A 26,530-nucleotide genomic window follows, 5' to 3' on the forward strand; every position below is an offset into this window, starting at 1 on the left:
TACCTACCTACCTACCTATCTACCTACCTTAGCTCACTTCGTGAGTTCAGCCACCTCAGCCGCTTCCCATGCTTCTTCTCCCAATCCACGACGTCGACATCGACGGAGGAATAGAATGAAAAATAGCCCCTAATTTCTTGAGTCACTTCCTGCTCTCGCGTCAAAAGAAAGCTTTTCCTCTCTCCTCGACGCAAGGTACGCACCGTGCTGGATAAGATGGAAGGACGCGTGCGTGCGTACCTGGGGGATACCGCGTCAAGTAGGTAGGTGGCCAACCAACAGAGCAGCAGCCAGCAACAACCGGCCGGCTCAAGCACGCTTTGGAAAAATCTGACGTGTATTTAGATATGTAGACAACAAACGTTGACATAGGGCTGTGTGTGTGTATGTATGTATGTGTGCAAGGAAGGGTACATGCAACCAAGACCCGCAATGGCAGTTGCCGGTCTGTCTGTCTGTTTGCTACCAGGTAGACGAGAGGCAAAAAAACACCCAACAACAATCAGAAGCGAGGAATAGATCAAAAATGGGAGGAGTGAAAAGAGTCGCTTGCTTTTCAAGAGCCACGAGTAAAAAGAAAAGAAAAGAAAAGAAATCTCTGTACATCCATCTTAAATCGAGTTTGCCTGCCCGTCCATCCATCCATCCAGCCAGTAAGTCCCTCATGTCCATGATATCCGAATTTTTGTTTGGTTTTTTGGTTAGCAATCGAATATATCATCCCGCGCTCGTTCCAAAAATGAAGAAAACCCCCCCCCCCCCCCCCCCCCCCCCCCGGTTAGGTTGCCGTTGGCCCTAACTCTCTTTCCAAGTCTATGTCCCGATGCCAAAATATGAAGAAAGAAAAAAAAAAAAAAAAAAAATTTTAACTGCGTCCACGCATAACGCTTTTTTGTCCACGACCATCGTAGATTCAGCACCAGTCACAATTCATAACAGCGCTCTCATTATTTGGCGATGCGCTCCTCGTACGCTGCCCACGACTCCCTCCTGTACCGCTCCGCCTCTTCGGCCCTGTTATCTGCCTGGACGATGCCTCTCCCGACAATGGCGACGTCGCAGCCCTTTTCGTAGATGATGTGGCGCGGGCTGTTGTACTGCTGGCCCTTGCCGTCGCCGGTGACGGCGCCGTCCTGGCCCTTGGGCGGCAGCTTGACGCCGGGGGTCATGGTTAGGAAGTTGTCTTCGGGCTCCGAGTTGAGCGAGCGCTGAGCGATGAAGCCCATGACAAAGTCCTTGTGTTCGCGGGCGATTTCGACCGAGCGCTCCGCGTAGGATTCGTTGAGGAGGTTGCCGGCCGAGCTCATTTCGGCAATCAGGAGCAGCGCGCGCAAGAAGGGCGTCGAGCCCAGCTGCTCGAGGATATCTGCGGCGTCATACATTTCTCCTTCGCCCTCAATCATGGGCGTCGGTTGCGGGCTGATGCTTTGGGAAATGGTCGTACTTATTGACACGATGCTCTGCTTGCGCGAATCCGCAGAGTCGTTGTCATCGCCGTCGACCTCAAGCGTTGTCGAATCAGATACGGTCCCAGTGCCGTTGACGGGCTCGGCGCTGATCTCTGTGTGCACGGATTGGTTGTAGGTGTGGATCGCTCCAGTGGCAGCCTCTTTGAGCGAGCTCACAATCGCAGGGCCGGGGAGGACGTGGGCATTTGTGATTTCGGCCCAGCGAGCAATGACAAGCGGGCCACTGGTGTACTGCTTCTGAACCGTCTCTGTCGAGAAATTGTGAGCGTCTGCTGTCACAATGACCAGTGGACTCTCTTCTTACCTCCAATGTCGGCGAATTTTCTGTCCTCGAAAACAAGAAACTTTTTCCGCTTGGCAATTTCGCGCAATCCTCGAACGGTTCTATCGCTAAAGTCGCTGAGGGTGTCGGCGTGGGTCTTGAGCAGGCATATCGAGTCGCCCACTTCTTCGGCGAGGTCGAGCAACTGCGCAGTGGTTGCGACGTCTGCCGAGAGACAGAGATTTGTCCGTTTGATAGCAATGAGGCGCAAGAGGTAGGCTGTGAGCGGCGAAGTGTGGGGGAGCATGGCACGCTCGATGTAGGACTGGGTCCAAGTGGGATGACGCGGTGGGGGAGCCATGGTTTAGGAGGACGAGGAGCAGAGCGAGGGCGAGGACGAGGACGAGGACGAGGACGAGGACGACGGGAGGGGTTCCAAAGAGAGATGGGGGAAGCAATAGCTGCGAAGGCTCGACGAGATATAGCAAAAGAGGGTGGGTTATAGTGTTGCACAGGCTATGCGGCGCAGGAGCTGTGCGGTGCTCAGTGCAAAGAAATTCGGGCAGGGGTGCCGGCGCCACCGGGGGCGGTCAGGCAATCGCTCTCCACTCTCCACATTGCAGCGCTGCGGCACTCTTCCCTTTGGCACCACCTGAGGGAAACATTTTCCCAGCTTCACTGTGACTGATGCCAACAAGGGCCCTCTTGCGAATCCACCTGAACCCTGCGGCTGACCGCGATTCCGGTGGCGACTTTTCCCGTCTTTCTGCCCTCTCGACCGAAATCTTAACTCTCTGCTGCTCCCTTCTCCGCACCGGTCCAGTCCATGGTGGCAAGTCGCCGGTGACGAGCACAACAACTTCAATATTCCGTCTCAGGCTTGACCCAGTTCTGGGCTGTCGGGTTGTGGGGCAGGTTTCCCTTTTTGTGGACCAAGGAGAGCCCCTGGTACGATCCTGTGTGCAGGTCTGTCATTGTCCACAGGCCCAGCCCTGCCTTGTACGCCGCCTTTCTGGCCGACGACTGCTCCTCCGCTCCACGCCGACTTGCAACTCATCAAGGTGGTTTTCTAGGGATGGGCGGTGCAATGGCAATCTGAGAGACATTCGCTTGGATGTGCTCAGCCCCCGGTCTAAGACAGCAATATCTTCTCAACGACCTTGCCCTGTGCCGTTTGTGATCCGCGTGAAAGGAAGTCCTGACTCTTTCTATTGATAGAACCGCCAAAAGTTCGGGCATCGTCCGTCCCAAGGACGCAATGGCCGCAGCTTTCTCCGCAGGACACGGCGGATCGGTCCGTCAAACTGCAAGAGGGTCAGCGATGGATGGCTGGATTCCATCAAGGGCAGCCGAGATTGCGTTTCGACTCGATGTCGGAGGGGTTGTCAAGACGTCCAGAGGCATATCTGGCGCAGACGTAGCCGAAGTGCAACACGATACGCTTTGGGAAAGATTCTTGTGGATTCATGCAAGGCAATGAAAGTCGAGAGTGGGGAGTAAACAGATCGACGCTGGCGGGCGGCCCTGGTTGCTGTTAGCGACATGCAAGCAGCCAGAATCATGGCAACGACTTTCGAAACTCAACACCACACGTCCTTCGCGTTCAAAGCTGGCCAGCAAGAAGCTTTACATAGGCGCTGAGCACGGATGCCTATGCATATTAGAGGACATGGTGGCACTCACGCTCCAATTCATGCCCATGTGCCGGTGCCCTCGAACATCGTGTGTCATTACGGAAGTGCCTTGCAAATGTGCAGAGAGGCACGTAAGTTTTGACAGGCCAGATTAGTCGTCAACATGATCTTGCGCGTAACGCGTATGCTCAACGGCATGTGAAGCATGCAAAAATCACTTCATGATCCGTCGTCCATACTTAAGCCACACACTCACCCGCATCTCTTCTCTGCCTCCACTCAAATCAACTGCCTTCAACATCCGCATTTCCTCAGCCTCTTCAACTCTTCCAGCTCCATCTTGCTTCGAACACTTACACGTCCTTCTGCTTCCACAATGTCTGAAGTCAAGAAGACTTTCACCGAGCGCGAGATGCAGCTCATGGCATGCGCTTTCCAGGCCATGCGCAACCCTTCCGATGTAAGTCACCTTCACTGACAACTGCGCGCATCACTGCCAGCCTCGTCTCATTGCGTCCCCCTCACCTCTTCAATTCGCTCTCGCGACTCGCTCTCGCAGCATCACCTGACATGTTCTGCAGATCGACTACAATCTCATGGCTCAGCTGGCCGGCATGTCAAACCCGCGCAGCGCCTCCAACGCGATGGGTGCCATCCGCAAGAAGCTGAGCGCGAACATGCCCGCCGGCACCGCCGCCCCCGGCAGCGGTCCGCGTCCCAAGACTCCCGGCGGCCGCAAGAAGAAGCGCAATGTCGAGGAGGACGACGACGAGACCGCTGGCGCTACCGCGGAAAGCCCCACGAAGAAGGCGAAAGCCAACGGCAAGGGCGGAGCCAAGGGCAAGCGTGGCGCGATCAAGAGGGAGGAGACGCCCGAGGACGACGACACTGACAATCTGGACGACGGTAAGCATCCTCAAAAATGTACGTCTGTGTCTTGGAACGTGCGTGGCTGACTGCAATTGGGGAAAACAGACGAAGCAGTGGCTCGCGAGGCGTACGCTGACGCTGCCGGCTACAACGACAACGAAATCTGAACACTTCCCTTCGCAGGTAGTGCTTCGTCGTCGACTCAGCAGCCCTGTCCATCATAATCTTCTGTGGAGTTCCATCACGAGAATCACAACTCGGTCCCAGGCGGCTTGATTTTGGTTTTTCCTTCCTCCAAGTCGACATGACGGTTTTCCCCTTTTCCGAATGAACAAGTGCGTGGGCACGGAGACTGGCAGCCATGATGAACAAGAAAAAAAAAAAAAAAAAAGGGAAGGGGGTCTGTCAGAGCAGGCTTGCTCGACTGTTTCTTTTGATTGGTTTCAGTGCTTTGGAATGCTGCCGACTGGTTTTAGGCTAGATACCACAACCGTCTGCCTTGAGCAATGGCAATGATGATGAGAGAATACACTACCTGACGGACCTACTGTACAATGAATTGAGATGCGCTGACGACCACAAGTAGGGGCTATTAGTCGGTGAAGCACATGACACAGTGCAAAGATGAAAGAAGGAGAGGAAAAAGAAAAGAGCGCGACAAGCGACAGTCACCCCGTTTCGAAACACCATCACGACAGGTGGCTGGCAGGCAGGCACTCAAGCTGCAAAGTCCCGCCCTGCACGTCTATCTGTCCGTCTGTCCCTGCACCAGCCAAACCACCGACCGTTTGTCGAACCAACAACCCCTTGCACCCCGCATTCCGCACGCCGCGCCGCGCCGCGGATCCCCCACACCACCCTCGCACCACCCACCGCTGGACCACAGCACCGCACCGCCAGACCCAGCCCCAGGTGCTCCTTGCTGGCCTCTGCTGCATCAACCTACACACAGACACGCAACAACGCCGCCATCACCACCGTTGCGCCGCTCTCTCCATCGCCATCAATCCATCATCTGCGTACGCGATACTGAACTTGCAAGCCGGGCTCGCGGTTAGATCAACCAAGCGCAGGCATCGACGCGCCCGCGATGGACACAACGCGACTCGACTCGACTCGACTCGCTCGCTCGCTCGCACGGTCCGACTGCTTGACGATCAGGCGTGCCGCCGCCGCCGCCGTCATCGAGCAGCAGCGGGCGGCGCGCCGTGTCTGGTGTGAGTGAGTTAGGTAGGCAGTGAGAAGCTGCCCTGCCGTTCTTTCGTTCGTTCGTTCCTTGCTGGCTGGCGGAGGACGGGACGTGGCCTTGCGGTGTGATTACAGTAGCGAGGTGATTGGGGGACGGTGAGAGGAGAGAAATAAGGTATATGTGCTTGAAGAGTGCGCATGGCAGGTTCGCGCTGTCTGGCTGGCTGGCTGAGTTGAGGTCGCAGTCGTGTCTGTCCACCCGCCACCGCTCAATCAATCGCCTTGGGACAAATTTTCGCAATGCCAAAGTGGTAGCAGCAGTAGCAGCAGCAGCAGCAGCAGCAGCAGCAGCGAGGACACTGCGAGAAGGCGAGGAGGCAGGCCAGGTGCATCCAGGTAAACTGGGTGCATGCATGGTTGCAGCAATGGATCTGCACGTCCAGGGTACTACTCATCTAGGTACCTAGTTCGCAAGGCAAAAGGCCTGTCGGGAACAGTTTGCTCTGGCTGCATGCATGCATCCACATACTACCTAGGCAGGGCTGTGGCTGACATGTAGGGACATGCACCTAGGAGGTGGGCTCGTAAGCTGAACTAGCTCGGTAACTTCTAACAGACGCTGTTATGTTGGAGCGCTGATGGATGGAGCAAATTGGTCGAGTATGTGTGCACGTTATGGGCCATTCCAGTTCCTCTCCCAACACTTCTACCATTACAGTACTCACAGCGGAAGCGTACAGCAAAGCGGGCCTCAGCAGACCTCTAGAGAACCCGAAAACGACGGAAGTACGGCAATCGTGTCCCTCCCTGCCCGGAACGCACCACGACGTCCGCACAGTACAGGTATCTATCTACATACCTTACCTACGCATCCAAGAAGCCAATTCAACCCAACAGGCCATTGATGATTCCCACTGCATCGCCAAGACCAATCACTCAGTGCTGATCACCTTGAAAATCCCCCTCCCAAATAAATACCTTACTCTTTAAACTCTGAGCTGCTCTTCAGTTCTGACAGACAAAGACGTCAGAGCGTCGACATCGGGGAACCGTTGGTCGGTGTGAATTAAGCAGCATACCTAGCGCGTGGATGCGCTCCATCCAGACCAAAGAAGCTTTATAGCTTTTGTGTCGATCACACGGGCTGGCTAGATGTATATGTGGTGATCTGCTTCTGTGAAGAGTAAGGTTAATATGCGATTGGTGTCTCATGTGCTTCGTGAGAGACGAGGAGTCGCTTGGAATGAGTCCGGTGCTCGTCTGCCTACCCATCCATCCACGGTTTCTCCAGCTTCAAACTTGCATGGGCGGTGGCACCCGTCTTAGACTAGGTGTGTATTGACCTACCTACCTACCTACCTACCTACCTACCTGTGTACATAGCCATCTCCGTCCACCCGCACCATCACTCGAAATGAGCCGGGAAACGGCGGGGACCCCTATGTAGGTAGGTACCTCAGGTCGCGCTTCAGCGGCCGTGACGTCACCAGCAACCACGGCCCCCCCCCCCCCCCCCCCCCCCCCCCCCCCCCCCCCCGGGCCGACTGCTCCATACATGTACTTAGGTGCGTACCTGCTGTGGTAGTGGATAGCACAGCACTGCAGCTCAGGACCTTTCCAACAGCATGGTACACGCTCTGCGAACCCTCACGCCTCTCCCGTAATTATTCTCAAAACACACACACACACACACCCTGGTGCTTCGGCTTTTGACAGTGACCCTCCTCCCATTCCTCCCGTCCCCCCACCCCATCCCAACCCTTCCACATCCCTGCTCTGCTCCCCCCCCCCCTCCCCGGCACCTTACCCGCTATGCCCGCCGTACCCGCCCGCCTCCTGTCCCCGCGCAGCTACCGCAGCCTGACCTGACCTGACCTGACCTGACCTGACCTGTTCTGACCTGTCCTGTCCTGTCCTGTCCCTCGCTCGCCCGGCAGCGGGGGCGGCGGCGGAGCGCGGGCCGGTTGCCGCTGGTTCGCTCGCTCGCTGTGGATGCGTCTGGCGGACGGAGGAGTGGGGTTGGGGAGGGACGAAGGGGTTTTGAGTGGTGTAGGGTTGGCAAGATGGATCGGGATGGTTTGTTTTTAAAGCGGTCCTCGTGATGATTGAGGTGGTCGAGGTGTTGGCTGTTGAACGTTGACTGCCGTCTGGCGATGGAAGCACTTGCGCTGCAGAGTCAAGAACCCGAACGCAAGAGCGAGCGTGAAGTGACAGACAGTCCCGATGAGACATCCACGGACGCAATTCAAACCACCGCACGAAACAGTGCCGTAACAGGAGAATCAAATCTCATTGATCCCTTATCCATTGATTCGGTTCGACACTTACTCACTCACTCACTCACCCAATCACTACCTCCATCTACTACATGTAGGTACCAAGGTAACCACCAGCCAAATAATCGCCCGCCTGTCTGCAACTGCAACAACAGCCATGATGACAATACACGCCTCGCGCCTCTGAGCCGCCACCACCACCGCTCGTTCGCACCCATTGATACCGCCGTGGTGGTGTTTGACGCCGCACAGCAACAAGACGCACCCAGATTTGATGACAGTCATGAGTCATAATACGACCCGCAATGTGAACCGCCTCATCGCCCGCTTCGTGAAAAAAAGGAAAAGCGCAACACAGGGTTGTGTGAATTGGTCTGGCTGGCGAGGTAGGCAACGGTCAAAACCAATCTCTGAAGCTCCGAATCGAACTCGAGTGCAACAATAGCATGTGAAACTAGAGGGCCTGTTGTGGCGTCCATTTCAAGACTGCCAAGAGACGAAGAGAAACGGGGGAACGGCGCGTAGGAAAAATGATGTATAAAAGAAGGCAAGAGAGAAAGGAAGAACTTTGGGGTATGTCAGTACTAAACCAAGCAAAAAGCAGAAGAAAGAAACAAAACGGCGATCAGGGACCAGTAATTAAAACGAGTAGCCCAATCGAACATTGTCAAAGGGGCGACGAAAGGCCAGGGGCCAGCGGTTGTCGGCTCACCCTCCAGAGCGTAGCGGCACACCGGTTTGAAGACATGTAGCTCGCATCTCATCTCTCGGCCGTCTTTCGCCTCCTCTTCCTTTGTTTGAAACAAAAGCCATCAGTTGAAACATTTTCAAACCAGCTGAGCCGAAGAAACGAAACCTTTTTTTTTTTTTTAACGGAACCGCGCCGTACACCTTCCCATGACCTCGCCTTGGCAGACCAGTTCGGCGTTGAATTCGGAGCCATCGAGCGTGAGGTAAATGTCAAAGTAGACGCGGTAAAAAGTTCCTTGAGGCGTGTCCATACGCTCAAAGTCCTTTTCGAGATTCTTCCGCGAAAGGTCTGACGTGAGCGTGACCACCTCCTTTATCCCTGTAGACATTTCATGTAAGTAAGCTGCGTCATTGGGTGGCACAGGTTGGTAACTTACTAGGATCTTTGACGTACTCAGGGCAGACGTCGTCATCACATGCGTAGAGGATATCCTCGTACATGAGAGTTGCGCCAGGTGCCACTTGGCGGAAGAACGAAACCTTGACGGGTTCGCCAATCTTAACTCTTTGGCCCTTTTGTACAAAAATTTGGCGAGTGAATTTGCAGCGGTCTTTGCCGTCCAGAGAGGGCACCCGATACTGTTCTGGGTGATGCCCCTCCTTGAAGGGCTGAAGGGTGGCCATAAGATAGTGTCGCCTAGCCACGCGGTGGGTGACAATTCTCTCAGTGATGCCAGCGGTAACAGCACCCTTGACGATGGCGGCGACCGAGTCCATGGGGCGAACGACCTTGGATTGGAACTGCGGAGGGACGTGGAGCTTGATCTGTTGGAACAGGTACTCAGACGCACCGAAACCGCCAACAACGAGAATATTCTGCATGGCTATTAGTACTGCTGGGGCTCAAAGCTGCAATGGCGTTCAGGATCTTACATGGAGTGATCTGTTCTGAGCCTGAATGGCAATAATCTGGTTGCGCACAAGCTCCAAGATGCGGTTGACGACCGGCTCAAAACACTGCAGGATTTCTTCGTTTGTAAAGGTCATGTAGCCGTCCTCGATACCCGCCTCGGGAAACTCGGCCTCGATGCCAACGTCGACGGCCCACTTCTGGCCGTTGTTCCGGAAGTCAGCCTTGATTCGGTTTTCAAAGTCCATGATGCACTTGGCATAGACTTTTCCGGCCGTTTTGGAGCCATCCGGGAGCTTCATCTTGCGAATCTTGGCACGCAGGATGTTGCTAAAGTTGCGGTTCAGTGCCGTGGAACCGCAAGAGTCTCCAGAACCAGTAGTACACTCTGCAACCGAAAATGGCTGCTCCTCTTCGACCTCGTAGGCAATCAAATCCACCGTACCACCACCACAGTCAACAATCAGTACGGCATCGTGCACCTTGAGGTTGAGCAAGCCTGTCTTAGAGCAGAACATGGCGGCAGCTTCGGGCTCGGAAACCAGCGTCAGACGGTTGTCGTTCTCATCGCGCAGGAAACCGGCCTGGATGGCGGCCGCCCTGGTTGCGGCTTTTCCGGCATCGTTCCAAATGGCGGGAACAGTGAGGTAGTACCGGATGTTCCGCTCCTCTCTGTTGAATACATCACCCAAGGTCTTTTGCAGGTAGTTGCGCATGGCCTGGCGGAGATGGAAGAGGTAGTCGGCGGCGACATCGATCTCAGACTTGCCCGGAGGAAGAGGCGGCAAGTTGATGGGGTCGATGTAGGTGTTTCCCGACAGCATCAGCTGAAGCTTGAACCACTCTACCTTCTGGACGCCGGGCTTGGGATAACCAGTGTGGGCCAGAGCATCGGCAATATCTGGCCCCCACCCAACGACCTTTTGGTACTGGTCGTAGTACAGCACCGTCGGAATCTAGCAATTTGTCAGGATTACCAACCAGCCAACTTTCAGCCTTGGGGAGATGGCACCTTGTGTTTTGTCTGGTTTCCGGCACCGGGCCACTCGGTGATGATGTCTTCTTTGGCCTCGTTGTTTGTTGCAAAAGCAAAGGCTACGCCGGAGAAGGTGGTTCCCTAAAGATACATCAGTCGACACGAATTTGATAAGTCTGTGTGTGCCGACGTACAAAGTCTATGCCGACAATCAACTGCGCCTTGCTCCGCCCCTGGCCATCAGCCTCGACTGGGGCCGGTCTTGTAAAGGACTGGGGGCCAGCTGGTGGAGCATTTGGGTAGGTAGGGTAGCCCGGGTGCTGCGCGTGGGGAGGGTATCCGGGAGGACCGGCGGCAGGCTGGTATATCTGGCCGGGCGGATGCGTATAGTGACCCTGCGGAGCGGTGTTGATAGGTGGGGGCGGCATTGGGCTCGCAGTGCGACCAGTGTTTTGTTGTTGCGCACCCAGAGTGCCAGGCGGAGCGAGTGTGTACGAGGGTGGTCGTCCTGCGGGAACGGAGGAATTGGGGTGGTTCATCGTGGGGAGAGAAGTCGATGAGGAGCTGCCAGGGTTGGACGGGGATAACGAGCTTGCGCTTCCCGGAGGCGGGGTAGTATTGGTGGCTCCTTGGGCCGCAAGGTTTTGCGTAGACCGACGGTGAGAATCTCTATCTCTCGAGAGGAAGCTCTTGAGCCTGGAGTTCATGGAGAGGGACATGGAAGACGGAAAGGAGGACGAGGAGGGAGAGTAAAAAGGCTGGAGGGGAACCAAGAGATGGGCGTTTTGGGGGCGCAAAGCGAGGTCAGACGCTCGGCAGGCAGACGGGGCAGGCGGGCGCTGAGGAGGGATGAATCGACTGGGGCTGCGGCTGAGGACGACGAGGCAAAATTAGCGAAAGTCAGCCTTGGATGAAGAGACATGCAGGCTCACCTACATGTACCTGTATGGTCTGGTCTGGTCTGGTCTGGTCGGGTCGGGTCGTGTCGTGTCGTATCGTGTCGTTGGCGGTGAGGTGAAGTCAAGGCGAGCTGGCAGGCTCTTTGATGTGCACGAAGAACAAAGGACGACGACGACTTAAGGCTGGAGATGCATAAGGAGGTAGAGAGAGGGCGGAGGAGATGCCATGTGCTTTTGAATCTAGGCCTGGCGTGTTCTTGCGGTGCTCTTGCCCTCGTCCTGTCTGACTGCGGCCGACTGAGCCACTGCTCCAAATCGGTTAGAACTTCAACCAACACTCCACAAATGCGTGCCACACTCGCGTCTGAGCTCAGCCTGCTCTGCCCTCCATCCTACACATCCTATTTCTCCTCGACATCATCACCACTCTCGTCGACCCTCCACCCTCGCTCAATGGCCCCCAGCGCAAGCCCCGCCGCCGTGGGGTCCTTGGGTCCGCGCCGCCCTCACCTGGCCCTTTGACGCCCGCCATCATCTCAAGTCTTGTCAACGGCTCGTCGCCATTTTGCTATTCAATACTTGTCTAATCAGACATGCTGCACCATCACCCAAGGAACAAAACTCCGCAACCAACAAACAGCCCAAGTGCGCCCCGGCTCCGTGTGCCTACTGGCGCCCACCATCCAAGCCCAGGCCACCGCACCGACCAAAATGCGCCTACACGCCAACCGCTCGCTGCTCTGCGTCAGAACTCAGAAGCATTCCGACTCTCCCAAAGTTTCTTGCAACTGCCCTTTGCCGTGGAACGTGTCTTCGAGCTCCACGCTGTCCCCCGACTCCTCCATGTCCTCGTAGTTGGTCGAATCTTCCAGCGCCGGCATTGGCGTCCGCCCCGTCAGAATGTTGTACAGCGAGTCGTCGCTGCCGTTGGCACTTCCCGGGGTCCCTGGCCGGCTCTCCGAGCGGTCAAACTTGAGGATCGTGTCTTTTCCGTCTGGCCATAGCGTAATGAAGCCGTGAAGATCCCCAAACAGCAGCGCCGGCTTGCGCTGCACATTTCCTGCTAGCCAGCCCGCCTCCATCTTCCCATTCGACTTTTTGAATGCTGTCTTGACGATACGCGGCCGGTTCTCGGCCGCCTCCCACAAATACACCACCGGCTCATCGTGCGCGCACTGTACCAGTAGCAGGTTTGGAATGTTTGGATGCCAAGATAAGCTCTTGACCGGTGCGTGCTGGATGAGCACCGTCCGGGCGGCAAGCCGGGCGAGATCCCATATCCAGACGCACGTCGGCATAGAGTCGTCGCGAGTGGCCACCAGAGTCCCATCTCCATTGAAAATTACTACGGATATCCCCACTTTTGACAAGGGCTGGGACGCTGTAGCTGGTACTACCGGAGCTTCGATCGGCTGCGCTGCAATGGTGTAATCGCGTTTCGATGTTGCGGGTACCTGTTCTTGCCATACGTTCCCCCCAGCAAGCTGTACCAAAGGCGTATGATCGAGAAACACTATTGGCGAGAACTGCGGCCAGGTCAGCCAATCTTGGACTTCTCTCTGCATGATTTCATCTTACCGTGCGAGTTCCAAGAAGCGTGACTCTGCTGTCGTAGCTTCCGACGGCGAGGAAATCCGACTTGGGGCTCCAGCTGACTGTTTTGATCCCCAATCCTCGCAGTCCACCGTCGTCTTCACCGGTATAGGTTCTGTATAGGTAGCCGTCGGCTGTGTAGATCATTACGCGCAGGCCCATGCTCGGAGTATCCCATATTGCCAACCATTTGCCGTCAGGACTCCATTTTAGTCCCCGAGCATCGGTGCTTGGAAGCGCCACCGTCTTGAGGACGAGATAAGTCTTTGGGGCGTGAAGCGTGAGCGTATCTTGGGAGCCTGGTCTCGACAGCAGCGCCAAAACTCCGTCCCCCGGCTTGAAACAGATGCTCGCCGCATCTTTCGAAAATTTCGGGTCCTTGATTTCGACGCTGCGTCCACCGCTGAGAGACCAGACAGTCAGTCGCGCAGCAAAGTCCGAAAAGACCAGCACCTCGTCTGCCGAAGGGCCAAACTCGGCATTGACAATCTTGCCCATGCCCCCGCTGCCATTGTTTATGACGGCCGACCACTGGCCGTCGCGCAGGTCCCAAACGCGAACATTTGTTTCATCGGCGAGCAACACTCTGTGTATACGATCGGAATGGCTGTGTAGCGGCGACCATCGTACTATGGGCAGGTTCTTGACGTTCAGGGTCGAAGGTAACGGTATGCTCCGGACGATGGAGAGGGAGCAAGTTGCGCGAATCTGCAGGCGGGATCCGAGCAGCGATGCGACGTAGGCGCCATCGGACGAGGCGACGGGGCGAGACAGAGCTGGCGCAGAACGTGAGTAACAGTCTTTTGCGAGGGCTTTGTGGGTGGGCTGATTGTTCTCTCACCCTTGGCTTGTTGTGATGATTCAATGTCCATGGTGTGGTGGGGCGTCGCGGACGTTGTTTACTTTTCGGTCTCGGTTGCTGTTTGACCGGGCAATGACGACAGCCGAATCGAGGAACCGACCTGAACCAAAAACACGCTACACGTGATGGCGTGACGACGTGCCCTGACTACCCACTACTTCCTTCGATTCTGTTCATCTCTGACGACCTCCATTTCCTGTCTGGCAACATTCGACGCTCCTCTTCAATTATCACGAGCACAGCTCGGTCCAATCAGTGCCTACGCCACACAGGCATTCTCTGCTTGCAGCCATCCCCTCGATACAAGCGTCCCTTGGAAACAGGAACCAAAAGCTTAGAGGCCACGTGGTTATGGCGACTTGGGTTGTCCCTTCGAGTACCGAAGTAATAGCACCTTTGCGTTATCCTTTCGTCTCACGCGCCGATCCGGTCAATCTTCCGACAAAACACTGGCACCTACTTCACAAGCCAAGAGAGGTCAGAAGGAAGAGGCAACACTCGATCTATTTGGACAAACAATAAGCGCATGTTTGTTTTGACACTACAACAAACAGTAATTAGGATATTGCATTCCGGAAGAAGAAACCCCCCCCCCCCCCCCCGAATCCGCTGCAACCAATCTGCAGTCTCAACAACTTCGTCGCCATCCTTTCGCCTTAGTCCGCATCCTCCGCAGAACGCGTGGCATTCCCCTCGGTATTCAGATTCAGGCCCTCATTCTCCGGTCGGTCGCGGGGCTTGTTGTTCTGCCTCGCATCATCCGGATTATGCGGACCATTCTCAATCAAGTCCTCGGAGTGAAACTTGCCAATATCGTCAAAGCGGCGATTGAACCAGAAGCTGGAGATGACCTTCTGGCCATTGACGCTCTGGACGACCTCAGGCTTCGGCGCATTGGGCGCCGACGTCCAAAAGGAGCAGTGAAAGCCAGCGGCGGGCCCTTTCCCGGTCGTCTGGAAGATGTTGAAGAAGTTGCACGGCCGGTAGTACCCCTTGACGCTGGCGTACGTGTCGTTCTTGACGTCGAAGTTGTGGTTCTGGAACGCGGCGCCGCGGTCGAAGGCGTTGATCTTGTCGCACCGGTTGATGCAGACAGCCGGGTCGATCTCGCCCGGGAAGCTCGACAGCGCCAGGAATTGGCCTTTGCCTTGATTCAGGAGGCGGTCCGAGGTCGGCTTGTATATGCCGTTGACGTGGCCCGGTCCCGTCCAGTTTTCGTACGATGTCAGCTGGTCGTAGCCGTTGGAGGCCGTGTAGACGCGCTGGAAGCGCTGCTTGCCGAGGAACTTTCCGGCAACGCTGCGCGGCAGTCGAGAAACAGCCACGTTGAACAGCGCGCAATGGGCGCTTGCTTGGTGCGGAGGGTTGGGGCACTGGGCGCTCAAAATCGCGCCCGGATCGCGCTGAATGAATATGTTGAAGCCCTTGCAGGTTTTGGTCTTTGCACATAGGGAACCGCAATAGTAAGCGTCGTATCGCTCAAGCCGAACCTCTTTCAAAAGGTGCCTGGATGCATCGATGCGACTTTTCCTGTCGATGAAGGTAGCCTTGAATCCCGCAACAATTTTGTTGGTGTTGGCGATGGTTGCGTACAGAGGAAAGTTGACAAACGCGGTAGGGTTGTTTTGAGCGGGTCGGGGCAGGTTTCCTTCATTCGGAACTGGCGTGCACGATGGAGATGCAGGCCCGTGGGAAAAGTGCGGAGGATGGGTCGTCTCCGGGTGGTGGCCCTTCGTCCGAGCGTGATCAGAGTGCTGGTGTCGCGCCGTGGTAGTTGGCCCATGGTGTACCCCGTGGTGTTTCGACGTGCCAGTCGGCCGATGGTGCTTCGACTTGTGATGATGCTTTGAAGTGGGCCTCGAGGTCGGAGTGGGGCGCGAGTGGTGGTGTTGGTGGTTCTTCGATATAGGGACGTTATGGTGGTCCCCCTTTCCAGTGGGCTTGCCGATGACAGAGACGTGGCCTTGGTCGTCAATATCCAGCGGCACCGTGAGCGTGGTAGGGACGGAAAGAAGCGTAGATTGGTGCTTGGGCCGGTCATGGCAATCGGACGAATGCCTCGAGTGCGGACGGTGGGTAGGGATCGTAGCTGCGCCTGTGAGTGTGATGCCAATGCTGAAGTCCAACCCGTCCGTATGCTTTTGCTCTGGAGCCGCTCTTTTCTCCAACTCCTCCTGTTCCTCCTTCTTCTCCTCCTCCTGGCAGTATTCCGGCTCTGCATCCGGCTCCACTGCCTTCACTTGGGGTTTCGGCAGAGCCGCCTTCTCCTGCGGTTTGTCTTCAGGCACGGGCCTGGGAGTCTGTTCCACTTCTTTCTTTTCAGGCTCCGGCTGAGCAGGCTTTTGTACGTCTTGCTTTGCGGGCTCCGGCTGAGCCTTGTTTTCCACCGCCCGCTTCTTCTCAGGCTCCGGCTCAGCACGCTTCACGTGCTCACTTGATCCCTTACCTTGTTGCTCCGAGTCCCTCTGCTGCACCTCGCCCTGCTGCGCAACCTGAATCTCGGCCTTCGCATTCCCCGCAAGCAGCTTGTCATACACGCGGACCAGATTCCTCAACTCGGCGTGCGTCATGGTCGCCATCTTCTTCTTGAGCTGCGCCTGGTGCCATTCAATCTTCTTGATGTCGCGGATGGCGCCGCCCTCCTTCTCCATGGCCTTGCGCATGTAGATGGCGCCGTACAGCTCGAGGAACGCCCTCTCCTCGGGCTCCCCCTTGATTTCCGGGTGCTTCTTCTTCTCCTTTGCCACTTGTTCTGCCACCTTCTTCACTATTTGCTCGAGCGTGTGAGTGTGGGCTCCCTTGGGGGTTTGTCGTGCGGGTGTAGCGGCCGCCGAGTGCTTCTTCGATGGCGTCGGGTACTTGTGGGAATGGGTCGCTCCCAGGCGCGTCGGCTTTTGTTTATGAGTTGGCCCCGAGCGTGTGTGGCTGGGGCGGAGGTGTGTAGTGCCATTCAGCGATTTGGTAGGCCGCGACCCTTCAATGGGAATGGCAACCTGTCCAACTGGGGGCGGGGTGGGCACTAGCTTGTCCAGGGGGATTGCACGAGCCCCTGATAATGTGAGGCAGATAGTTGCCAGAACGAGTTGGAAGACTCGCATGGCTGGAGTAGGAGGATGGAGTACACCTGAGTCGACGAAGAGTGAGTTGTAAAGGAAATGGAGGGAAAGCGAGCTTTCGCGCGGAGAGAGACTAACTTATACCGGTTGAGAATGAAGGAGACTGGAAGACAGGAGTCCGGGAGGTCGCTGTAAGAGACGAATTTCATGAGATTCATGACATAGATACCACACAGACTTCTGACTCTTGCCGTGGTTGGCTGCGCTGATTTCCTGCCCTTGTTACCAAACCCGCCTTTTTAATAATGTCGAGGCTTAGTTGCAAGAGTTGTGGTACACAAAAAATATGGCTTCCACAAACCGGAACTCATGACTGCTCCCCATAGCTGGAGAGAGCTCGGATTCTTTCAATACTTGCCATGTGGATGAATGGCCCCTTCTACTCCCAACTTGGTGCCGTTACGGCATTTGATACCAACCCTCTTACACTTTCCCATGATTACCACACTCTCCCGCCAACCTCGACTCTCACGCCCCGCTCGACCCTCTCGCCCCTCTCCCCAACCAACCCAACGACGAGCGGCTCATCCGCCGGCTTGCCATCCCTCGGCAGCGTCCCCAAGAAACCCCAGCGCGCTTGCTCCTTCCATCCACACTGACCCCATTTGTTCAGCGATCCGTCCGGGAACCACGGTACAACGCCGCGCAGGCTCTCGTCGTGCGCAATGGCGACTAGCACGCGGGGGTCGGCGTCGAATCGCTGCAGTAGGTCGGCGCTATGCTGGGCCGTCGGCGGATCCGCGTACCACGCGTCGCCGACTTGGGGAATGGTGTAAAAAGGGGTGCTCTGGGCAGGGCCAACGGCGGAGGCGTCAACGGCATCGCTGCCAACGGCGTCAGTGCTAACGGCGGAGGCGTCGAAGGGAGGTGTGGGTGGGCCATTGATCGCTATGCCCTTTGTTTTGGTGCTGGCCGACGGAGAAGAAGAGGGAGAGTACGGCTTGTGTGCCGGGTGGCAAGACGTGAAAAAAGAGCAGGGGCATGGCATTTGTAGACCTCTGCGGTTCAGGGGAAGAGAGGGTGAGGCGGGAATGGTATCCGGAAGCGGTTTGGAAGAGGTGGGCCGAAAAACGCCGCTGAAGTGGCAGATGTCGCCGCCGAGGAAGACGAACGTGGAGCCGCCGGCCGTAGTTGTGCGCGCAAGGGCGGAGATGTGGCCCGTAGCGTGACCAGGTGTGTTGAGCACGTAAAATGAGCCGTCGCCGAAGAAGTCGTGCGCCTCAAGCCCGCCAATTGTGATTGCCGGGTCGAATGGCACTTCGCGTACGGTGCGACCGCTGAACATGGAGTCAAGCAGGTGTGCATCTGGGTTTGCTGGATAGCCGGGCATCAGGCTTTCCTTGAAGCCGGGACCGACTACCAGTTCGGCGCTCGAGGGGAAGCGTGATGGGTCGCCAATGTGATCCCAATGCCAGTGGCTGACGATGAGCGAACTGATGCGGTTTACGTCGACGCCTCCTTCGGTCAAAATCTCGTCGATGCCCTTTCGCACCTTGATGCCTAGCATACTTCCTTTGATTGCGTTCAAAGCGGAGGGCGTCGTCGTCCACCAGTCCTTGCGCGCGCCGAGGTCGAAGAGGATCTCTTTTCCAGATGGGTGCTTGATATAAAAGGCCCAAGTGGGCATGTTGATGGCTTCATGGCCTTGGAGGATCGGGCTAACAAACTGGGCTGCGGGGCAGACAATGTCCGTCGTGGTGTCGATTATCGAGATTTCTACTGCAGTCGCCGACGGAGGAATGTCGAGAAGGGAAAGTGTCTCTGACTTGATGCCATGGTCGGCCATTGTGGATAATGAGTATTGAGAAGCTGGAGCAAGTAGGAGTCGGCGGATCAGGCTGCCGCGGCCTTCTCGGCCCATTTATTCTTTCGGCGGGTCCAGGGCCATGAGGATTTGCAGAATGATTTCATGGCGTCTTTGTGACACCTTGGGTGTGGGGATGATGCGGGGATGGAGCTGATCCCCAAGACCACGGACCAGCGAAATTGGAGATGAGCATTGACCTGAAAATAGAGAAGTTTCCTGTCACTGCCATTGGAGACCGCTGCCATCGCGGAGGTAAGTCCAGGGGGCGATGAAAATTTCAGTCACAATTTGATTCGATGTTGTTAGCTGGTTTGCTGTGTCACAAATTGGCGTGTTCGGGACGGATGTCTTCCATTTCACGTCCGATGAACATTTCAGACAATTGATCGTCGTTTCGTGTCACGTGGTGAGATAGCAGCAAGAGCGCTGTTCTGCCCGGCGGAGGGAAGCAAGCCAAAACCGTGGAATAGTCAGTGCTGTAAGATAGATTCTTGAACAGCAAGAAGAGATGACAGAAAGCAGATGAATATTGGGATACATCGGGCTTTTGTGAATTGCATCTACTTTCTGGACACTACGCTGGCGGCCGCTGAATGAGACGTACCTATTTGTTTGTGTGATGCAAATTGGCCTGACCAGTGAGAAAGATCACTCTGGGATATGGAAGGACAACTGAGGAAATTCAAGAAGTCGAATATGATCCATTAGAAGTGTGTCCCAGCCCCTTGTAATTGACTGGCATACATCAAGCAATCCGGTGCGCACCATCCACTCGTTAGGGAAATAGAAGCATGACTCTGACGCTGAAAAGCAAATAGAAAGCAAGTAAGCAAGTGGGCTCCATGGTCATTTCAATCGCGACTCAGGAAGCTGCATGGAATCCACTTGCATAGGCAGGCCAGGATAGCTCTAAAAAGCCGTGTGCGCGTTGTTTCCCGCAACATTTGGAACCGTGCCGCCTTGACGCAATGCACGCTCGCGCTCTTCTTCATTCGGGTATCCGTAGCCGTACCTATTGTAGTCATAATCATGACCGTAGCCGTAACTCCCACTTGGATCATGAGAACTGTCCGGTGGGACAACACCAGGGCCATAGCCATGGCTAGGATACTCGGCCGAATGCTTCTCATCACTACCGGAGTTAGCAAGAATAGCTGTCACCATTGAGCTGCAACCAAGGCCAAGGTGAGTCGTAGTAAGTCGAAGACGATGCCCTTCCACACATTGAGAACGAGACACAAAAATCAAACGTACTGAACAGCCTCCCCGTTTCCCTGTCCATTAGCCTGTGCTGCCTTGGCGACAAAATCTTTTGGCGGGTCCTTGTGCAGCCTGTTGCGTCCGCTCAAGCTGGATATACGAGTGGGTGTGGGGTTGCCAACGATGGGTATTTCGGCGGAAGTGGGAGCAGGTCCGCCGGCGCCATCGACCTCATCGCGGGTTCCATCCAATTGGTCGCCTTGGCCTTCACTTTCTTTGTGTTTGTCCCGGTGCAGGAAGCCAAGCAGGCCATGGTGTTGCTTCTTCTCCTCTTTGGCGAGAATCTTTTCTTGTTCCTTTTCGGCTTTCTTTTGCTCCTTAGCCAACTCCTTTTCGCGCTTTTTGGCCTCCTTCGCAAGTCCCTTTTCGTGCTTCTTTTCTTCCTTGGAGCGTTCTTTGTCAGATTTTGGAGACGTGGCAGAGGGACCAGAGCTGTCAGATGGATTCGAGGAGTGCTTCGACGCCAGCACACCTGCGCCAGCTAGGCCGGCACCACCGATAGTCGCACCTCCACCGTGGTGGTTCCTATCAGGAGATGAAAAAGCTTGTGGGGAGATCGATGTAGCTTGAGTAGAGGGATCCAGCTGCTCAGGGCTCGCACCATGAGAGTCATGATCCGCCTTGTGAGACTTGTGCTTTTCGTACTCGTAGACGGCTGCCGCACCCGCTAAAGCGCCTCCGCCGGCGATAGCCGGACCCGGCTCAAAGTGTGGCTGCGCGTTATGGGAGGCGTCCCCATGTCTCTGCGACTTGGGAGATGCATTGCTGTGAGTCGGCGAGTTAGCTGCAGCTGCGACCGCTGTGCCGGTAGGACCGCCATGCCAACCACGACCTGCCGTGGTCGCAATCATGGGCGGCTGATGAGTTGGAGCGTTCGCAGTGTCAGCGTTCTGAAAGTTTTGAGGAGTCTCGCGGCGAGCCTTGTCCGCTGTGTATGCCCCGGCAGCAGTAGCACCGACGCCTGCCGCCACTGCAGCATCTTGACCGTGTCCAGTTTGTTCCTTTTTGGGCTCGCTCGACTTGACACGGGGGTCCACACGATTAAGCATGTCAGATTGATGGGGACCAGACGTGACGTGTTTTGTCTGTTTCTCGGGCTGTGGTAGAACTGTAGGGTCGAGAATGTTGGCAATGTTGGACCTGTGCCGTCCTACGGTTTTCGAGGCTGGACCGGCGCCCGTCTCGGTGGATGGAATGGCCCCATGGCCCTTTTGCCCATCGGGTTGAGGCAACACGGTAGGGTCAAGGACATTGGCCAAGTTGGAGGGATGCTTGCCGACAGTCTTTGAGGTGGGACCCGAATCCTCATGCGCCGCAGTGCTTGCTGCTGCAACAACACCTGCACCAACGAGTCCGGCGGCAGCAGCAGCATCACGAGCGTGATGATTGTCAGAGTCAGTCTGAATGGAGCCTATGTCTTGGCCGGGGACGTCAGAGACTCCAGCAGCCCCGGAGCCGGCGCGATGGGCGTCGTAGAGAGCATCTCCAACGGTGTTTTCCGTCTGCCCGGCAGGATCGAGTTTAGCATCCCTGTTTCCGAGCTGGCGATCTTGGGCATAGGGTTGAGGCGTAATGGGGAATGCGCCAGGGATGTATGGTCCGGGCGTTGGCGCATCCGGCTGCCAGGTTTCGGTGCCTTGATTGCTGTCGACGGTGCCAAGTTGGGGAACGTCAGCCTCTCGATGGAGGTTTTTCAAGGGCGTAGAGGGTTCCTTGTTGAGCCCGGCAGCAGTGCCAGCTGGTACTTCGGAATCAGTGAGTCTCTTGATTTGGGGTGCTTCTCCAATGACGCCAGATCTGACGCTAGCGGCGCTAATGGCGTCGGTGGCGGACTGGGCTGGTGTTGACAATTTACCTGCGTGAGGTTCAGCATTGGTCGCCCCTGTAGTGGGGTCAGACGCGTGAGCAGTACCCGTACCACTACTCACAGCAGTCGTGGCTTCGAGAGGGGTATTGTTGGCATGGCACGAGTCTTCAGGTTCGACGGTTTTGTTCCTGGGCAGGTTCAGGATTAGCACAGAGTGAGAGTTGGCCAAGCAGGTAGATTGATCGACGACGCTGGGCGCTACTCTCGTCCAGCATACCCAAGATGCTTCATGTTTCTCGATTTCTTGATTTGGCGCGTAGCGATTCTCAAAGAGCCAAAGGCGTCGACGCTGGCCTGGTCGACGAGCTCACTGGCCCTGGATTGCGACAAAGAGGACTGTACGTACAAGCTGTCTTGAGGTTGGGCAGTGCCTGCGGTGGGAGAGTCGGGGCGCTGAGCAGAGGGAGAGCCATAGAGGATCTCTTGGTCCTGTTTGTGGCCAGGATTGCTAACAAGGGTGAGGCGGGGTTAGCTAAGCGAGGGCTCCGGGACAGGGTCGGCGGAGGGACTTGCAATATATTTTTGATCTTTTCCATGGTGTCGCGGATGGGAGAAAGTGGAGAGGAGTGGGGAGACTGGAGCGAGTGGTCAATGGCAGAACTTATTGCAGCCAACGGAACGCGGGCAGCCAGCTGAGGTGCATGCATCCGGTGCGCCGTTGACCTCATTCATGGGGCAGGGACGTGCTACGGGTGCTACGGTACGAATAGACACATGCAACTTCAGCAATGACGCAACACAAACGATTGCGCAGTCTGGAGATGCATGTGTGTGTGTGTTGGGGGTGGGGGGACACTTCAGTCTAGATCGCCCGCAGCAAAAGGCCAAAACGCGTCGTGTCAAACACCAACCGTGGAATCCCGTGCCTAAGGTAGGTCCTGTCCAGTCCAGTCCAGTCCAGTCCTGACCTGACCTGTCCTGACCTGACCTGTCCTGTCCTGTCCTGTCCTGTCCTGTCCTGTCCCGTCCTGTCGCTGCCAGCACGTGATCGAAGGTCCAGGTCCAGCGAAGGTCCAGGTCCAGGTCCAAGTCGCCTACCGCATGCACCATCCCTCCCTCCCTCCCTCCCTCCCTCCCTCCATCCATCCATCCCTCCATCCATCGCAACCTTGCCTCGCCTTGCCTTGCCGTACGTGCCATGTAGTCGTGCCTTGTGCTACTCAAACACCACCGTTCCCTCGTGCTCCCCTCCATCCATCTCGTCCTCTCCATCACCACCTCCTCTCCTCCCACGCACCGTGTCGTCTCTTGGCTGGCGCTGGCTTCGCCAGTGCCGCGCCTCGAGCGACCTCCAAACAGTCGGCGTGAACTAGCCTGCCCTATGCTCCATCGGGTCCCATTGCCGCCCGCCGCCTCCATGCATGGCATCCATCCAACGGCCGCTCCTCTCACTTCAGGGACCTCCCACCATCTCACTCCTCCATCCTACATCCTCGCTCCTCTCCTCTCCTGACCCTCTCCCCCATCTTCCCACCTCCATATCTCCATATCTCCATCTCCTCAAGACACCACCCCCCCCCGTCCGTGCTCGCTCCGGCAGTGCCGCACACTTTCTCTCTCTTGTCCACAACCCAATTTGAATTTCGCCCCACTCCGCCAGTCTTTCCCTTGCACCATGGCTTTTCGCGAGCGCGTCAAGCGCGCCCTCGGCCGCAAATCGTCATCCAACTCCTCGTCAGCCTCGTCGGTGAAAAAGACGTCTTCGGGCCGCCGGGACAGCAGCGTCTGGTACCAGCCCGGCGAGAAGCTGCCGCCGCTCAAATATCGCCGTCCCGTGACAAAGGAACACAAGGAGCTGCTCGAATCGTTTTCTTTTCAAAAGGCATGGCGTCGCAAAAGCGACATGAGCCAATATAGCCCCATGGGCAGCCGTTTTCCCAGTCGCAGAAATAGTCGCAAGGGCACAACAGCTGCGGCTCCTGCAAGGAGGACCCAGCAACACGTCATTGAGGACCTTCCCAATGACCGGGACGTTGCCAACGGTAAGTTTTGCCCCGTCATGTCGCTTCGCGCGGCCCGTTAAGCTTTCTTTTTTCCATCTACAGCTTGGGAGCGGTACTGGTACTGAAACAACTGCGTCGCAGTCGGTCTCTCTCCCCAACGCTCCTGCAACGACGCCGACACGCATCGCCACCTGGCCCTCACTGCCCAGACAAACGACGGCGCCGCTGGCCCTAAATCGCCCTCGACATATAACAGGCGGCCCCCGTCGAGCGGCTCCACACCCACCACAGATAGCACCACCAACAACAACAACGACGACAACAATGCATTTTCCCACCACGCATTTGCTCAAGATCTGCTCCACGCTCTCAACCACTCGCGCGTCGCCGTGGCGTAGCCGCTGCGTCATGGCTGTCGTCGCAGAGCCTTCTTCGCCCCGACTCGAGCAAGCGGGGATTTCCCCGCCTCCCCCGCTCCCGCGATTCAGGCACGCGCCGCTCGTCTTCCCACCCTGTCATCATCTTGCATATTTGCATCCGTTCTTTGCTTCATCATCGCACCGCGCATCTAGAAAATATCTGGCTGCTTTTGTACATGTCACAGATGGCGTAGGGATCATTTCCTTTCTTCTGGCGTCTTGCACATAATTCTGGACGTAGATTCTCTTCTTTTCATTACTTTCGTCCTTGGCATCCACTCGGCTGGCTGCACGTGGTCATGGTTCGTCCATATCCACTCTTTCTCACATTGCACCTTTTACTTTTTGCGTTTTTTCCATCTTCACATCAACAGGGGCGGGATTCCTGCAAGGCTACTTACTCATCACCATCTTCTCGGCGCACGGAACCACTTGGCGTTTCTTGGTCACACTTTTTTTCTACTCTTCTTGATTTACTTCTTGGGTTGGGAGCAGCGTGGATTAGAAGGGCTCATTTCATTTCATATCCTCTTTCGCATGCATCAGAGATACCGAATCCTCTCATATAGACTTGTCATTTTCTGTCTGTGCCGCATGGCACCAGTTGTCAAAACGAGACACCCACTGTCGCCTGTGTGCCGGGCGGACGGGACGGGACGGGACGAGGCGAGGCGAGACGAAGCGACATGCAACCAAGCACTTGCAGCAAACCATCTAAGACGCATCAGGTTGGTAGGAGGGACTGGAGATGATGCGCTATCTTTCCAAAATGATAGGATAGGTGGAGTAAAAGGCAGACATTATGCCAGGGACGAAGAGCAGTTCTAGCGCTCACGCAGGTCATTCAACAATCGTGCGCATTCAGACGTTGCATCCACCCATCCATATACACTCATCAACCCAGCCAACAACCCGCTTTTACCCTTTACTTCGAACACTTGCGCTGCTAGCACATTGCGAGCTGAGAGAAAGCAAGCGCAAACCTACAGCATCCAGCGGCGTGAGGGGGAACACCTTACAAAGGGGGAGACAGGTCAGACTGGTTCAGTCAGGTCGGCATCACGTCAGTCTGAACGCATGACAAGAGAGGGCATGGGAGCAGAAGCTGGCACTGTGTGTTGTATTTCGCGGTAGAGCGAGTCGTCACGGCACAGCTTATACCAACCAAGCCTACCTATATCTCATACACGTACCCACTCACTCCACGCGCAGCATCAATGCAAACTGAAGCACCGCCTTGCCTTGCCTTGCCTTGCCTGTCTCGACCGTCACTATCCCTGCCAGCCGCCGCCGCCGCCACTACGCCGCCACCACACCGTCGCGAATGGCGTCTGACAGGAGACGGCGGCGCCGCGGTCGCGGAGGGATTGAGTCAGGGACAGACGGAAGGGGGGAGTTGTTGGTTAGGTTGGGTTATTTTGACAACGGGAAAAGGGCGGATGGATGGACGGATGGATTCACTGACGGAAGGACCGGAGGAGCGAAACGGAGCGGACCTAGTGTAGCGGCTGATGAGCTAGCTGACTGTACTGTACTGTACTGCACTGCACCATAACAACAACAATAACAACAACAACACCATTACCATTACCATTACCATTACCGTCAATAGCCGCGGCAGTGGTGGTGATGCGATGCTGCTGTAAGGGTCAGGTAGTTCGTTGTCTTTACTTATCGACTGACTGACTGACTGACTGACTGACTGACTGACTGACTGATCAATTGCCCTTACCCAGACAGGTAGGTCTGCAGGGCCTGCATGTGGTTTACATCGACTCCCACCACGTACCAACTTTATACCCTACGTGGATAAAGACCAATCCGACATACGAACCACCATCATGTTGTGCATGGGACACAACAAACTAATCCATCATTGAAAGGGGGCGGGGGTTTCGCGTAGAAAGACAGCGAAGGGCCCAACAACCAACCACGCCCCCTACTAGACAGCAATTAAGCAAGCAAGCAAGCAAGCAAGAGCCGGGCCGGGCCGGGCAAGGCAGGGTGATGAGGTTGAGGTAGAACAATGCAATATACCATCAATCCATGCGTGCTTGATGGTCGAGGACACTTTTTGTGGCCACATGTTCCCACTATGGCAGATGGCGAGTGAGTGAGTGAGTGAGAGAGCGAGAGAGAGGGAGAGCGAGAGAGAGAGGACAAACATGTGACAGACGAGCAAGGTCTGGCGGGCGCGCTAGCCGCACATGCCAAAGCGGCGGTGCGGAGGTCTTATTGAGTTAGGGACGATGAGCTGGTGAGCTGAAGGTGGAGTCAAACAGCCGGCCAGCCAGCCAGCTGTTGGACTGACAGAGATTTACTTCTTTTAAGGAAGTAGGAGAGGAGGAGGAGGAGAAGGAGGAGGAAGTACATGGCCATGGAATGATGCACGGTGGTGACATGTCTATTGCCAACATTCTAGAGATATTATTACTTATGTGTATGTGTATGTAGATGTGCTAAACAAATTCTTTTTTGGAAATCGACCA

General features: G+C 56.0%; 10 protein-coding genes across 10 annotated transcripts; 3 read left to right on the top strand and 7 right to left on the bottom strand.

Annotated features, from left to right (window-relative positions):
* Positions 1-771: 771 nt before the first annotated feature.
* IWZ02DRAFT_398650 (Orotidine 5'-phosphate decarboxylase domain-containing protein) lies at positions 772-2,198 on the bottom strand. Its single transcript, XM_066765605.1, has 2 exons — positions 1,774-2,198; positions 772-1,717 (listed from the first exon to the last, which is right to left on the bottom strand). Exons 1-2 carry the CDS (start codon positions 2,090-2,092, stop codon positions 948-950), a joined length of 1,089 nt encoding a protein of 362 aa, XP_066624447.1. The 5' UTR covers positions 2,093-2,198; the 3' UTR covers positions 772-947.
* Positions 2,199-2,214: 16 nt separating this feature from the next.
* On the top strand, positions 2,215-3,586 carry IWZ02DRAFT_203450 (uncharacterized protein). Its single transcript, XM_066762604.1, has 2 exons — positions 2,215-2,792; positions 2,950-3,586. The coding sequence occupies exons 1-2, from the start codon at positions 2,419-2,421 to the stop codon at positions 3,209-3,211; spliced, it is 636 nt and encodes a 211-aa protein (XP_066624448.1). The 5' UTR covers positions 2,215-2,418; the 3' UTR covers positions 3,212-3,586.
* Positions 3,587-3,741: 155 nt separating this feature from the next.
* On the top strand, positions 3,742-4,402 carry IWZ02DRAFT_488889 (uncharacterized protein; the record flags this gene model as incomplete). The annotated part of the gene is made up of 3 exons (XM_066769511.1): positions 3,742-3,825; positions 3,947-4,271; positions 4,341-4,402. The coding sequence occupies 3 exons, from the start codon at positions 3,742-3,744 to the stop codon at positions 4,400-4,402; spliced, it is 471 nt and encodes a 156-aa protein (XP_066624449.1).
* Positions 4,403-8,568: 4,166 nt separating this feature from the next.
* Positions 8,569-10,994, bottom strand: IWZ02DRAFT_374684 (uncharacterized protein; the record flags this gene model as incomplete). Its single annotated transcript, XM_066764775.1, has 5 exons — positions 8,569-8,768; positions 8,827-9,265; positions 9,323-10,255; positions 10,312-10,416; positions 10,470-10,994. 5 exons carry the CDS (start codon positions 10,992-10,994, stop codon positions 8,569-8,571), a joined length of 2,202 nt encoding a protein of 733 aa, XP_066624450.1.
* A 932-nt stretch (positions 10,995-11,926) lies between these two features.
* IWZ02DRAFT_488891 (uncharacterized protein) lies at positions 11,927-13,639 on the bottom strand (the record flags this gene model as incomplete). The annotated part of the gene is made up of 3 exons (XM_066769512.1): positions 11,927-12,700; positions 12,753-13,543; positions 13,609-13,639. 3 exons carry the CDS (start codon positions 13,637-13,639, stop codon positions 11,927-11,929), a joined length of 1,596 nt encoding a protein of 531 aa, XP_066624451.1.
* Positions 13,640-14,215: 576 nt separating this feature from the next.
* Positions 14,216-16,861, bottom strand: IWZ02DRAFT_446296 (uncharacterized protein). The gene has a single exon (XM_066767218.1). It carries the CDS (start codon positions 16,725-16,727, stop codon positions 14,286-14,288), a length of 2,442 nt encoding a protein of 813 aa, XP_066624452.1. The 5' UTR covers positions 16,728-16,861; the 3' UTR covers positions 14,216-14,285.
* On the bottom strand, positions 16,862-18,615 carry IWZ02DRAFT_446297 (beta-lactamase-like protein). Its single transcript, XM_066767219.1, has one exon. The coding sequence runs from the start codon at positions 18,604-18,606 to the stop codon at positions 17,185-17,187; it is 1,422 nt and encodes a 473-aa protein (XP_066624453.1). The 5' UTR covers positions 18,607-18,615; the 3' UTR covers positions 16,862-17,184.
* A 386-nt stretch (positions 18,616-19,001) lies between these two features.
* Positions 19,002-22,239, bottom strand: IWZ02DRAFT_446306 (uncharacterized protein). Its single transcript, XM_066767220.1, has 5 exons — positions 22,193-22,239; positions 21,897-22,127; positions 21,725-21,807; positions 19,807-21,667; positions 19,002-19,684 (listed from the first exon to the last, which is right to left on the bottom strand). The coding sequence occupies exons 1-5, from the start codon at positions 22,213-22,215 to the stop codon at positions 19,462-19,464; spliced, it is 2,421 nt and encodes an 806-aa protein (XP_066624454.1). The 5' UTR covers positions 22,216-22,239; the 3' UTR covers positions 19,002-19,461.
* IWZ02DRAFT_203615 (uncharacterized protein) lies at positions 21,964-23,200 on the bottom strand. Its single transcript, XM_066762605.1, has one exon. It carries the CDS (start codon positions 23,045-23,047, stop codon positions 22,268-22,270), a length of 780 nt encoding a protein of 259 aa, XP_066624455.1. The 5' UTR covers positions 23,048-23,200; the 3' UTR covers positions 21,964-22,267.
* On the top strand, positions 22,911-24,020 carry IWZ02DRAFT_515764 (uncharacterized protein; the record flags this gene model as incomplete). Its single annotated transcript, XM_066770660.1, has 2 exons — positions 22,911-23,661; positions 23,764-24,020. The coding sequence occupies exons 1-2, from the start codon at positions 23,295-23,297 to the stop codon at positions 24,018-24,020; spliced, it is 624 nt and encodes a 207-aa protein (XP_066624456.1). The 5' UTR covers positions 22,911-23,294.
* Positions 24,021-26,530: the final 2,510 nt, after the last annotated feature.

Source organism: Phyllosticta citriasiana, assembly GCF_038021145.1.
Source record: "Phyllosticta citriasiana strain CBS 120426 chromosome Unknown IWZ02scaffold_4, whole genome shotgun sequence".
Lineage (NCBI taxonomy): Eukaryota > Fungi > Ascomycota > Dothideomycetes > Botryosphaeriales > Phyllostictaceae > Phyllosticta > Phyllosticta citriasiana.